This window comes from Anneissia japonica, unplaced genomic scaffold (genome assembly GCF_011630105.1).
Source record: "Anneissia japonica isolate Jap-2015-1 unplaced genomic scaffold, ASM1163010v1 scaffold288219_len142424_cov121, whole genome shotgun sequence".
NCBI classification, from domain to species: domain Eukaryota; kingdom Metazoa; phylum Echinodermata; class Crinoidea; order Comatulida; family Comatulidae; genus Anneissia; species Anneissia japonica.
In genome coordinates this window covers 114,592-129,435 of record NW_022724996.1, presented here as the reverse complement: position 1 = coordinate 129,435, position 14,844 = coordinate 114,592, and the positions used below count along the sequence as shown (strand labels likewise).

At 33.7% G+C, this 14,844-nt stretch overlaps 1 protein-coding gene across 1 annotated transcript in view; it reads left to right on the top strand.

The window, feature by feature from the left end:
- Window positions 1–847: 847 nt before the first annotated feature.
- LOC117112641 overlaps window positions 848–14,844 on the top strand; it is a 29,471-nt gene continuing 15,474 nt past the window's right edge. The window contains exons 1-6 of the mRNA XM_033255751.1: window positions 848–1,019; window positions 10,574–10,696; window positions 11,100–11,219; window positions 11,924–12,027; window positions 12,151–12,243; window positions 12,653–12,784. Of these exons, the coding sequence (XP_033111642.1) occupies window positions 10,611–10,696; window positions 11,100–11,219; window positions 11,924–12,027; window positions 12,151–12,243; window positions 12,653–12,784 (535 nt within the window). The 5' untranslated portion in view covers window positions 848–1,019; window positions 10,574–10,610. The remainder of the gene's footprint in view (window positions 1,020–10,573; window positions 10,697–11,099; window positions 11,220–11,923; window positions 12,028–12,150; window positions 12,244–12,652; window positions 12,785–14,844) is intronic.

Below are 14,844 nucleotides of genomic sequence, written 5' to 3'. Positions count from 1 at the left end.
GGCACCATCACCACCACCATCATCATCATCACCGTATCATCACCATTATTATCATAATTATCATCATCATCAGCAGCAGCAGCAGCAACAACAACATCATCATATATTGTTTGAAGGTTTGCATGGCGAAGTAATAATATTATATTAATGCTTGCGGCACACCACGTAGATAGTTCTTTTCAGAACTGTATACGTGGTGTACCGCAATCATTAATATATAACATTATAATCACTTCTATCATCATCATCATCATCTTCATCATCATCATTATCGTCATAATAATAATAATAATAATACAGTAATAATGAAAATGATAATAATAAATAATAGAAATTATTGATGTATGATAATAATAATAATAAGCGTAATCAGGCATCTAAATCATTATCATTATCAAAAGCAACGCCATTGAGGGGGGGGGGGATTGGATGGCTTCGACGAGAGCCGACTCCCCGACGAGAACGTAAGTTGTCGTGGTGACTACAGAAGTGATCTAGGGCAATATAATGTTTCATGGGGGTTAATCGAATTTAGTCTTCTACTATAAAAATACCCCAGACAAATTGTGTTTTTCTAGAGAGCTGCCCAACCCCCGCCAGGGGCCCTGACCCAGCAACCCCAATGGCGCCACCCCTAGTGGTTCAGACCGCTACAGATCAGTGATCTCATAACTAGCAATACAAAACTGTAAAAACCAACGCTTATTAATATAGGTCCATGGTTTGTCCACTAACATTAAACACGCCATAATAAACTTATAGTAGTCTGATTGTAAGCTTCAGGCCTATTGTTAACTTGTTTAGGTCTAGATCACTGGATGACGTTTCCCTGCTATGTATACAATGACAGAGAATATTAATTGGAAGATAATAGACTTCGATATGCTTCAGTTGTATAGTCATCCACCCGTCGTTTATATCCACAATGGGTAGCAAAAGACCGAAATTAACACCAGTACTTATTTTGGTAGTGGCCTATTGAGCACGGTAGTTGTTTTCATGTTTTTCAGTAAAAACCTGTAAGTAAACTTCAAAATAATTTCTTAATACTCTGGGGGTTTAACATATAGTTGCTTACGTCATATTTTACTATTCAACATACTTTAATGTTTCTATTTTCTCTAAACAAAAACATTGCTTGTATAATAATACTGTAATCTGTTTACTTACAATGTTAAATTAAGTAGGCATAGAATTTGGTAAAAATAGAAAATTAGCATGCAAGTCAATTGTATATATAGACTTATGATTAATCACTTCCAAGATATAAATCGATCTCGAAGTATACACGTCGAAGTTGCCTTTTCATAAATTGTATATATAAATCAGTGTCTAGTTATAAGCCCTACTGTTATAGTGTTGAAAATAATTAAAAGGCCGAGAATAGATATTTATAATGGATTATTGGTCTATTATTCTCAAATGTTTCCACTAATTTTCCATGCATTTTTTAGAGACAGTGTGCAAAAGCCAAGAAGGAACATCAGTAGTTAGCTGTAGGCTTTCTATCTTAGAATATTGTATTTTATTTATTTTTTTATTTATTTCTTCTTTACCCTGTGTACCTGATCAGTGTTAACATATTATTTTCATCCAGGGCCAGTATCAGAATGATAAAGTTTGGTCATCCTGTAAATATTCAGATAACTTTCGCATAACACCTGGATTCAGGAAACGCTAAAAACGCACGTTTTTAACAATATAATTTGTAAAAAAAAACAGCTATACTATAGCAAATAGTTTCTAGCATGTTTAAACATGTTAAAAGCAGTGTAAAACTCTTAATGGTTTGGGTTGGATTTATTAGGTGTAAACACCAAGGATAACCCACGGCGAAAGTCTTATTAGGCCTATATAAAGAAGACGTATTTCCAGTGGGGTCCTGGTGGTGATTGGGCAGTACACCGGGAAACAATCCCCTACTCTTTTCCGAAGAGTGCACTGCGTTCTTTAGCGTGCACATGGGCCACAACGCGCACGGGACCAACGGCTTAAACGTCACATCCGAAAGACAATGCTATCGTAACTTGCATTTCAGCCCTCTAGCTGAAATAATAAGGAGAGCAGCGATGGGAATTGAACAGGGACCAAGAGGTCTCCATGGTTCAGCGTACATACAGTGGCTACCACCAGTTTAGATGACTGAGCTAAGCTACCCTAATATGATTGATACAAAATGTATCGCTGAGTTTTAGAACTAAATCAACATAAAGTGTATAGTTTTCGACATACAACAGAGTCTTGCTCTAGCTCAGCAGAGTACGAACTCATGTATGGACTCTATAAGAAGAAGAATAGAAGATAGATACCAGTATTATAAGTGAACTCCGCTAAAGTCCATCGTTCTCGTTTCTGAAGTTTACAAGTTTATTGTTGGAAGTGTTTTTGTACTTAATTGTAACATTTTCTGTTGATGTCCGGCCTAGTATCGAAATTCAATATTACCATAGACAAAAGCTTTTATTCGATTTATCTCCGGGTTCGTACACTTGACATTGTAAATTTCAAAGAAACAGCTCCCAATATCAAAGTAATGAAATCGCTACTGTGTCATTTATCAATTCCTGCTGCTATATTTGGTGTGTTTATAATTAAACCTTTCCCTTTTTAAAATTTTTAAATAAAATTTGAATATGGTATCTATTGTAATACACGCCCCTCAATTTCATTGTGGAACTACATACAAACACATAATTACCGTTAAAATGTGTTATATACTACGGTATGTGATCATAAAGACTTGCGGTTTTGATCACACCCAGGTTAGAAACAAATATAATTCTACTGGATAACATTAATAGAATGTGTTGAGAATGATGTTGCTTCTATTAGATTTGTTTACAGTCATACATGACTTATTAGAAGAAAAATAAACGCCTCGAAACGTTTATTTTAGGGAGGTGTTTATATGACAAAATAGGCCTACATAGAATGATATTAGCTTACGCTCCTGTCCACACTAACAAAATTTAAGTGACAACCGTTTGTGATAAGCCCATATTTTGGTAGTATGACATCATCATGCCTATATATGGGCATATCACATAAATTTGTCACATAAAATGTGGTAGTGTGCACAGACCTTAACCCTACAACTCAGTTGGTATGCAACTGATCGTTCGCTCGTTCGCTAAGCCTCGTCCCTTACATATTTTGCTAAGTTGGCCTCAAAACAATAGCGTAAATGTAAGTAAATAATAATAATTATTATGATAATAATTTTAACATAATATTAATAATAAATGTTATTAATAATATCAATAATAATTATTAATAATATTATTATAACAAATTATAAAACTCCCGGTACACCATGGTCTTTGAGGTAAAACCACTGGTTTATATTTCTGTATTGCGAATTGAACTAGGACATATATTTTTTACTTGAAAACTAATTTGTCTACAATGTGATAATAATAATGATAATAGTAATAATAATAATAATAATAATAATAATAATAATAATTTTGGCTTATATAGCGCATTATGTTAAAGTCTCAATGCGCTTAACAATAAAAATAAAAATGCTAGGATAAATTTTAAAACAGTATACGTTAAAAAGATGAGTTATTAAAGGTGCCTTAAAATCAACTATGGAAGTTGCTTGTTGTTAAATATTAGCCATTAGCAAGGTAAACACTTGCGTCTTTTGACATTAGAGAGGTTGTAGGCATAACGTTTAGCGGATAGCAACAGGCGTATGACGTCATAAGTGATGACATATCCGTCACACTAACCGTATGCGTTCGCGTGCGAAACCTCCCTAATACGCGTATCTGGACACGCGCCGTATTCCTGACAGGCACTGTTTTTCATTAGTCAGTTGTTAAGTTTGATTGACACTCCGGAAATGTACATTGGAGGGTCTTTGATTCAAATCGCAATGAGATAAATACAATTAAAAAAAAAAATCTTCATAGCTGTAATGAATGTGTTTCTCGATAGCAATCACCTACGTGATTATATACTAGGCCTATTCATTTCATTATATGCAATGCTTTGATGAAATACCTGTCATAATGGGAAAAACCATCTAGAATATATTCAGTTCGGCGTCATAGCTCAGTTTGACTTGGTTACAGTGTACTTTTAGGCTAGGCCCTACAATCAATTTTCAGTAGTACCTATTTTTCTATTATCCAACCAATATTTATGAGGTATAGTGATAATCAACTATTGACAGTAAATAATAACGGAAAGTGTGAACCCATCAAATCGTAATTTTAAGAGTTTTGTCAACACAGGAATTAAGGCATACTTTCTATAGCTTGGTTGCTATGTGAGTTCTCATTGTTATGTGTATTGTTGTTGTTCCCTATGCGAGATATATTTAGATACATATCAAAAAGAATTAATGGAAGCTGTAGCAATAATATATTATATCATTATGAATAGCCTGTATTCAGAAGCTTTTAATACAACCCTAAACGTGTATCCGGGTTCATATGAAATAATACCTGTCTGTACGTCAGTGTCAGCTCAGTATTTTCTCTGGTTCATCAAGCATCAGTACACCGAGTAGAATTATCAAATAATAGTGTGTTTATACACCGTGTACGAATATGCTATTTGATATCTATAAACTGCGTGTTTATCCATAACCTTTGACATCTGTTCAAAATTCCTTCATTTGCTCTGTCCAGACTATAAAATTTTCTTTGAAAATAATGATGTATACCCATATATAGTCATGATGTGTCTATATATGTTCATATTGTGATGTCATCATAACCATATTTAGATATTTTACATGTTTTTGTCAAATAAAATGGTATAGTCGGGAGAGGGTTCTACGGTGTATAGCGCACCGCCTTTCGCTAAAGACGATTTTAATGTTCACGTTTAAGCACGCAGTTAAACGTGAACGGAAAATTAAATGAGCAGTGCATTATCCCATAATATTCTATATATTTGGATATTCGAGACGACTCCTTGGTGTAGTACTTCACATCAAACACATTCACTTAGCAACAGGGGCGGGGCTTAGTTGAAAGGTCCAAAATCAAAATCAAAATCAAATCAAATCAAATTTATTTTCACCGCAACATGGATTACATGCACAATTCAATCAAGTAAATGGAACAAACAAAACAAAGCAAGCAAGGGTTGCTGAGCAAGCATAAGCCCATATAAACAACTCCCCTATACAGATGAATAAAATACATACATACATATACACACGTACTTTTGTGAGGACAACACATTTGTCGTCAAATAAATACTCAACTAATTGTTCAATTAAGTTTGATTAACACGCCTGGAAAGGTCCATTATCATCAATATTGTCATTATCATCAATCATCTTTCTATTCTTCTTCATTATTCGTCTTCTGAGTAAGTGAATAAAAGCCGTGTACATTGACATTTTGCGTTATTTATCTAGCACTCTACATAGCCTACATTTTATACTGTGTGATAACATGATATGATCATAATTATCCTCATTATTATCATCATTATCAGGCCCGTAGCCAGGTTTTTCCAAGGGGGCGGGGGTTTCTGGGTGTGAGGTCCACAGTCGAAGTCCCGGTGCTATAAAAGCAGATATGTTTGAAAATGTATGTGTCTGGGTGGGTCTGCAACTGTGCATTAGTTGGGTTGGAGGACTTATTTGGGAAATTTAAAGAGGGGGTTTCGCCAGAAAAGAGGGGGGTTTGCTACAAAAGGGGGTTCTCTCGAACCATAAAACTCCTCCTGGAAACGGGCATGATTATCATTACCAGCATCTTCATCCGTCATTATCTGCATTCGTCTTCTTCTGGAGTAATGAAGGCCCGTGCACCACTGAGGAGGGTACCGTTACATAAATGACAGTAATCATCGCATTATTTGTTTCCTTTGGCAAGGAACGTTACTTACGTTTGCTTCTCTCCACCCATGAGTATAATGGGTACTTAGGATGGTGTGGCATTGAACGTATTAGGTTGTGCGTGTTAAAGCAGCATGACTTGATATACTCTCAGGGGGCGGAGAATGTTGCACAGAAAATATGTGCTGGTTTGCCAAAATTAATTTAGTGACCAGGCCTGGAAAGGTCCATTATCATCAATATTGTCATTATCATCAATCATCTTTCTATTCTTCTTCATTATTCGTCTTCTGAGTAAGTGAATAAAAGCCGTGTACATTGACATTTTGCGTTATTTATCTAGCACTCTACATAGCCTACATTTTATACTGTGTGATAACATGATATGATCATAATTATCCTCATTATTATCATCATTATCAGGCCCGTAGCCAGGTTTTTCCAAGGGGGCGGGGGTTTCTGGGTGTGAGGTCCACAGTCGAAGTCCCGGTGCTATAAAAGCAGATATGTTTGAAAATTTATGTGTCTGGGTGGGTCTGCAGCTGTGCATTAGTTGGGTTGGAGGACTTATTTGGGAAATTTAAAGAGGGGATTTCGCCAGAAAAGAGGGGGGTTTGCTACAAAGGGGGGTTCTCTCGAACCATAAAACTCCTCCTGGAAACGGGCATGATTATCATTACCAGCATCTTCATCCGTCATTATCTGCATTCGTCTTCTTCTGGAGTAATGAAGGCCCGTGCACCACTGAGGAGGGTACCGTTACATAAATGACAGTAATCATCTCATTATTTGTTTCCTTGGGCAAGGAACGTTACTTACGTTTGCTTCTCTCCACCCATGAGTATAATGGGTACTTAGGATGGTGTGGCATTGAACGTATTAGGTTGTGCGTGTTAAAGCAGCATGACTTGATATACTCTCAGGGGGCGGAGAATGTTGCACAGAAAATATGTGCTGGTTTGCCAAAATTAGTTTAGTGACCAGGGAAATAATAACGCCAGCGACTTGTATATTCTTCGGTTTGTGATAGGCGACATATAAATCAGGATTCTCGAAAAAAAAAATGTACTAAATGTTTGAATGACGTGTGGACATAAAATATGTGTCCTGGCCATTTTTAGTGGGATAGTTTGCCGTTAAGCAGGTCCACTTGGTAGATGACAAAAGTCAACAGCTTCTTTTTGTTTTGTTTTGTTTTTGTTTTTGTTTTTGTTTTTGTTTTTTTTTGGACAACTATACGTGGATAAAATGGGAATACAATAAAGTGAGTCATAGTCAATCTGTCGTTTTTATATTTTTTCAAATTGCGACACTTAATCCAAGTTAGCCCTATATGAATTATTTCAAAGCTGGAGTCATGCTGTGCAAGTACCAATTAAGCTACCGTGGCAACAGTGGTTGACTGGTCTGTGTGCTTTTAGTAAAAACAAAATTACCTAATAAAATTACATTTTTTGTTTTGTTTTGGACAATTATACGTGTGATAAAATGGGAATACAATAAATTGAGTCATAGTCAATCTGTCGTTTTTATATTATTCCAAATTGCGACACTTAAATTATTTCAAAGCTGGAGTCATGCTGTGTAATTACCAATTAAGCTACCGTGGCAACAGTGGTTGACTGGTCTGTGTGCTTTTAGTAAAAACAAAATTACCTAAAAAAAAATACCCCCCAAAAAAATACGTAGGCCTATTTATAATAATATTTATTGAGAAAAAATGTATTTCCTCCATCGAGGTTTGAACAAAAGACCTTCCAATATTAGAGTTCCGATACATATCTTCCAAACTAGTAGAGCTTTTTTTTAGAAACATTACATTTCCTGAAGTTTGCACCTGTTAAGAATTACTTCGCATACCAACCAGTTTCATTGTTCCATATTTATTTTTGTATTGCATTAGTCAATTGTTGCTTTAGTAGGCTAAGTCATGAAAATAATAGAGATGGGAAAAACCAAAAGAACCCCCTCCCAATTTGACAAAGGAACATTTTCATTCAAATTGTAATCAATTGCTTAAATAAAGAACACTCCACGAATCTGTTTTTTTTTTTTTTTTTTTTGTAGTTTGTTCCTGGTGTGTAAGTAAGCCTACACAATTGGCGAACAATTGTGTTTCAGAACCTTTACATTTTAGGTTATTCGCTAACACTTCATATAGCCTATATTTTATACTACATAATTATGATCTCAACATTATTCCCATTATCATCATCTTACATATTTTATATTGAATATTATTTTATGTTAACGTATTCCCACTTTTGTGTTGGGCCCTGGCCGATTGTTTCCTCTTGGACATTTGTATGTTGAATTTGTAATATATAGCCCTATATAAATAATTAAATAAATAAATAAATCATCATCTGCATTATTAGTCTTCTTATTATCTGAGTAAGTGAATAAAAGCCCGTGTACCACTTAGGAGATTATTGTCGAAAATGTGCCAAATGGTCTTGATAAAGAACCTCTCCTGCTTAATGTTTACTCTGAATTACGTATAACGATAACATATTCAAAAGGAGCGCACCTGGTATGACTATGTTCACATACCAACCAGTGTATTTGTTCAACAATTCTTTTTCTCTATTGCTTTCGTATTCAGTGTTCAGTATTGAGTATATTTAATTGTCATTTGTCAAAATATTTTTTTACATAGAAATACAATTGCAATGGTCCGCTCATAAATAAATAACAGAAATGATAACTAGGTAAAAATGTAACAAAATCAGGTAATAAACTATCCCCCGCCAGCCACCATCCCGATATCTCTGAATCAATGTTTCGGGGCTTGAAATGTTGTTTTAAATAGCCAAGTCATGTAAATATAGCATGACAAAAACCAAAACTAACGATACCTAATTTGACAAAGCAATGTTTTCATTCATATTATAGCATAATCCAGTGCTTAAATTTAAAACACCCCACAAATATGTATTTATCTAGTTTGTTCTTGGTTTTTAAAAACTGCATACATCGTGAACAATTGTATATCAGAGCCATGACAATTGGGGTATTCCAGTATAGCCCGCATTTCTTTTTGTACTATGCAATTATAACATGGTATGATTCATTACTGTCATTATCATTATCATCATCATCATTATCTGCATCACTATCATCGTCCTCTTTTGGAGTAATGAAAAAGGGTCTTGTGTACCACTTATGAAGGTTATAGCTATAAATATGACAAATGGTCTTCATAATGAATCTGTAGCTGTTGTTTAATCTGAAATGAATTAAAAATGTGTCAGGGTAAAATCTTCAGGTTGATAGTTTGGTGTTAAATGCAGATCTATAATGATACGTGACAACCCGGATTTTTCTACAATACTTCTTGCATTTAAGGGATTTAAGCTAACGTGACTCATTGTCCCAGTTAATCTTTCGTTTTCATATAGGGCCTAATATTATTCCAAATCAATAATACTATGAATGCTCGCGTCATGCTTGTGTGATTTTAGATTAGGCTACAAAAACTGTTGGATACCTTGGTTGACTGGTCTGTGTGTTTGTTGACTGGTCTATGTGCTTTAGCAAAGCTTCCATAAGTACATTAACATTTGCTTGAGAAAGTACTCTTTCCCCATCGGGGTTTGAAGCCAGAAGCTTTTGATTAGAGTACGGATACTCTGCCAACTAGTGGAGGTTTCTCTCCATACCTAACTATTATGTAATTCAATAAGTATGTATAAAATAAGTATACAATACGCCAACGTATTTTGTCAGGTTAATGTAAACATCTAAAGGTTGACATAACAAACGAAAAAGAAACAAAAACCCTAATAGAACACAAACGGTAGCCAACTACTCAATTTTGAAAAGATTCCTTCCACTCGTCAATCACAGTGTGACTAATACATAATACCCGTCACTGTGTTGTGTTGATGATTCACCAACATGCAGTTCCATATTTTACATCGTATTTTAAAAACGGAAGTTATGCTTCCAGCACAAAATCAAGAGAGAACTTTTAAAACTTAAAATAAGACTTCAAGTGATTTTCAGACGTTTTACTAAGAAAATTCTTACATTGCTGCCTGCGAAAACTAAAGACAAAAGTATCATTTTTAAGTCATTCCATGGTTTGTTTTTGTCTTACTACTTTCAGTTTTATGCTAATAATTAATTTATATATACACAACGTAAGGAATTGAAGGTGGATTGAAGGGAGTTGGATTAAACGACAGCCGGAAAAAAAGATAAAGAAAATATAAAAATTATATTAAAATTTATATTTGAGTGTGTAATTTCTGGCCATTAAAAGGTGCCATATTACATAATTGCAACTGTATGAGAATGAGGTAAAGCTTTCTTCCCCCGGGCCCTCTCTTTTTCGAATTCCCGGATTGCAAAACTATACAATATTTAATGTACGAATCAGGGGGTAAACTAATACTACTTTGAAATGAATTTAATGTATGTCAAACGTCTATAAAGTAGGGTTTTTTTTTTAAATTTTAAGTGAGTATTCTAGATATATAATAAAAAATTAAAAAAAAGCTGCTGTAAACTGCAATCAGCCACAGTAGAAATTTATTTGATAAAGCATGTTTCGGGCATCATCGGATAAAAAAGAGATGTGACATTGAAAAAGATGAATTTATAGTTATAAAAATATAAATACATTTTTATCTGTATTTTGATTTGTTGATTATGCTATAAGTTGTACTTTGCAAAGTTTTGAATGTCATCGTAGTTGACACCAAGAAAGTATTATAAGCTTATGTTACAAATAAATAAATTTAAATGTATTCATAACAGATTGTAGGCCTGCCTTGTTGGATTTGTGTTGGAATAGATGATGGCTCTGCACACTTTAGTTCCTGTTATATCCCTCGGTTTACTTCTCATATGGAAACCCGTCCATTCTTTGGATCGAAATGGGTTTGTCTGTTTTACAATATTGTTTAACTTTATATAGACCCTCATTAATAGACTTAATAGTGGCTTTTTACTGCTACTTAAAAATGTTTAATGTACATGTATCTTATTCTTCAAAAAACAAACATCAATAGTATAATGTAGTTTATGTTCAAATTCCAAAGTGAAAAATAAAGTTATAATGAATGCATAACACCATGTCTTGACTATCAAATTTATATTGACAAAAAAATTGTAGTATCCCATTATAGTTATGATGTACCTATATATGGTCATGATGTGCCTATATATGGTCATGATGTGATGTCATAATGACCATATTTAGGCATGTCACATGTTTTTTTGTCAAATAAAATTTGATAGTCTGAATAGGGCTTAAGATTAATTTGTTTTTTATTTTGTACAGAGAAAACGTTTGCTCAACAATAAAAAGTGCATCTGAAAGATACGTGGCTCAGTCTTCTTACCAGTCAAGTTACACGTCTTCTTGTGGCTTCCTTTGGTTAAATAGATGTCGCCGTTACAGGTAAGCAATATATAGGGTTTGTTTTATCATTTGTCTGTAATTTTGTAAAGGAGTTACCAAGGCTACCGTACTCGCACGAATGAGCGCCCGGGCGCTTCAAATATTTTTTGCCCTTTTTTGTTGTAAATTTAGTATTTTTGATGTTTTGTTTGTCAATAAATAGTCCTATCCATGTGAGTATTGCCTTAGATTGTAATTCCAAGTGTATATTAAAGCAATTATTATGTGCTAGTGATTCCCAGTAGAAAGTAGGTGCAGCTTGTGTTGCTTGCCACCATTTAGTTCCTTATTTTGGTGAGCTTACATGGTTCATAAAATGTGTCACTGACCATTTAATTCTTACAGATTTTCTTTGAAATATGTGGATTTGATTTTATTTATTGCGATACGGTACCATACATAAAACATACAAAGAAAAAAAATATAAAAATGAGTATAATCATGGGGCATCAAGAACCCTAAGAAGGGTATTTACGTCCCGATGGTCCCGTTAACACTTAAACAATAAACGAAAGGCACATTTTGGAAAGGGATACATATCGAATAGAACAACAAAGTTTAAAAATTATTAAATAAAGATGCTAAAATTTATATAACCTTTTCCAGTAATTATATAGTAAAAATCGTATCGTATATGACGATTGTAAGTTCAAAAAATCCTCTATATTTTATCATACTGTACCATTTTTTGTTCTTTAATGTAGAACGAGATATCGCTATGTTGCTAGATATCGAACAGTGTACAGTAGAGATTACGTTTGTTGCGACGGTTATGCAGCGCCCCCTGGTAGCAATGAATGTAGTGAACGTAAGTCAGATATATTTTGTTTAGAAATGTGCACAAAAAAAACATAAAATTGTTTGTGTAAGTAAAATCTTCACACGTGCATAACTGTCGAAACAGCTTAATTTATTTATCTCTACTGTACAGCTATATGTGCGCCCGCATGTATGAATGGAAGATGTGGAGGCCCCAATCTGTGCGTATGTGACGAGCAGTTCCATGGACCAACATGCGAATATAGTAATTAGTTTACACTACTACTTACATTATTATAATTTATCCTTACTAATATCACCATTAACATATTATGTATTATTATGTAATTATTATTTTAAAGATGCTTTAATTGTTCGGGTCATCATGTTGACACTAAATTAAGGTCATTGTTGCCATTTGATTATGATTTGATTACTTTAACATTTATGTTAATTAGAAGTTAAACTTCAGTGGTTTAAACTTCTGCAACTGACACAAGCACTATTAAACTATATTTTGGAATTTAATTCACAACATAATTATAGGCCTACTTAATTGTCTTGTTCAAGGCAGGAATAATTACAGTAGAAATACATCATTATTCAGGTCACAAATAGTCAGAAATGAGAAACATTTTAGACAATTGATAAAAATATCACATGTTTTATTCAAGATTGCAATTTAGAGATTAGTAACTGTGAAACCGTAGATTGTACGAACGCTATGGATTCCGTGTGCATAAAATGCCTTTACGACATCAGTGAGGAAATAAAGGCGTATGATTTAGTAGACGGCGTGTGCCAAAGTAAGTTTAGGTGAATTTGAATGTATTGATTCTACTTAATTTGCACTTATGCCTTTTGAGGTTTAGCAACAGGTCTTTAACGAATAAAATTAGTATTACATCAATCTTGACTTAAAAACATACCCTATTTGTATTTAACGGCTAGTGTTTCCGTAAATGTATATGCATTTATGAAGTGCCATTGTATACAATATGTTTCGATATTTGTCTACTAACTGCTACTTTTAATACTTTTTAAACAAATGCATTAAAACTTTACCTTACAAATAGGCCATCATATAATTAAAACTGGTTTATTGCATAGACAACCACCATGATCACAGCACACTACTTAAAGCTATAGGCTTACTATCTTAACAAAATCATAATAACGTATTAATATATGTATTTCTGCTTGTTTTTCTAACCACAATAATATAAGTATAAACGAATTAAGAGACGCTTACTATTTCAAAACAAAATTTAATGACAATGGAACCATTCTCAAGATCAAGTAAATTGAAAAAACTAAAAACAAAAATACCAAGCAGTGACAGAATTAATTAATTAACATATCAATAGGGCCTACTGTGTGGAACCATAGTGGAGCCATGGAGGAAATATTGGAGCTAAGCATGGAGGAAATAATTAATGAGCTAAGCAATAATAGCAGATTAACTAGATAGACAGTTTGGATTTGACTGAATCAGTTTGTTTGTTAAGTGTAGGTTTCAGTTCTTTGATCCAAAGCATTTCTTTAATTAAGCAATCAAAGTTGGATTTGCACTTAGATAAAACCTTGAAATAATTAAGAGTTTCAGTAGTACTAATGCCATCTTCTTTTAAATGTTGTCCTATGTTACCTTACTGTGCTCATCAATGCGTTGATAAAGGTGTCGACAAGTGTAGCCGACATAGCTTGCACCGCACAATCCACATTGAAATTTATAAACAACGCATTGTTCATTAACAATCTTAGGTTTACTTTCTTTCGATTTCAAGATTTCACCTATCTTCCTGCTAGTGAATACGGGCATAATTTCATTATTAATCTTACAACTAAGCTGTTTAAGTTGTTTAGATACTGTGTTGAAACAAGTTTGATTTTTAAATGTTCATGAGCAACCTCGAAGACACCCTACAATCAGCTGATAAAATGCCAACATTTTACCGACGATATGTTGATGACACGATTGTGTTCATGCCTGACGAGGATTCTGTATACCGGTTTCTAACCACCTTAAATAATAAATAACTCTCACTGTGCTATTGACTTTACCATGGAAATTGCCCATAATAATTCTATAAACTTTTTAGGAATGGCTATTTTTAAAACAGCTACTTTATCATTGGATACTAAAGTGTATAAGGAATCTACTAACAAAGGTCTTCTTTTACATTATGATAGTCATATAGACAATAGATACAAAAGAAATCTTGTACACACTATGCTTAATAGAGCTTACAAATTATCATCAACCAATGAATTATTTCTTGAAGAAGTTAATGATATTGCAACTATGTTTGATAGATTAAATTACCCAGCGGAATTAATCAGTAGTACGGTATCATTAAAGATTTTAAACAATCTATTGTTAATACATCTAACAATAATATTATTACCACTAGTCAAGAGGCTATTGAGCAACCCATCAGAATTGTTCTACCATTTTAAAGATCAAACTTGTTCCAACACAGTATCTTAATTATGCCCGTATTCACTAGAAGGAAGATAGGTGAAATCTTGAAATCGAAAGAAAGTAAACCTAAGATTGTTAATGAACAATGCGTTGTTTATAAATTTCAGTGTGGCTTGTGCGATGCAAGCTATGTCGGCTACACTTGTCGACACCTTTATCAACACATTGATGAGCACAGTAAAGGTAACATAGGACAACATTTAAAAGAACATGACATTAGTACTACTGAAACTGTTAATTATTACAAGGTTTTATCTAAGTGCAAATCCAAATTTGATTACTTAATTAAAGAAATGCTTTGGATCAAAGAACTGAAACCTACACTTAAACTGATTCAGTCAAAGCCAAACTGTTTATCTAGTTAATTTGCTAAGAAGGGCT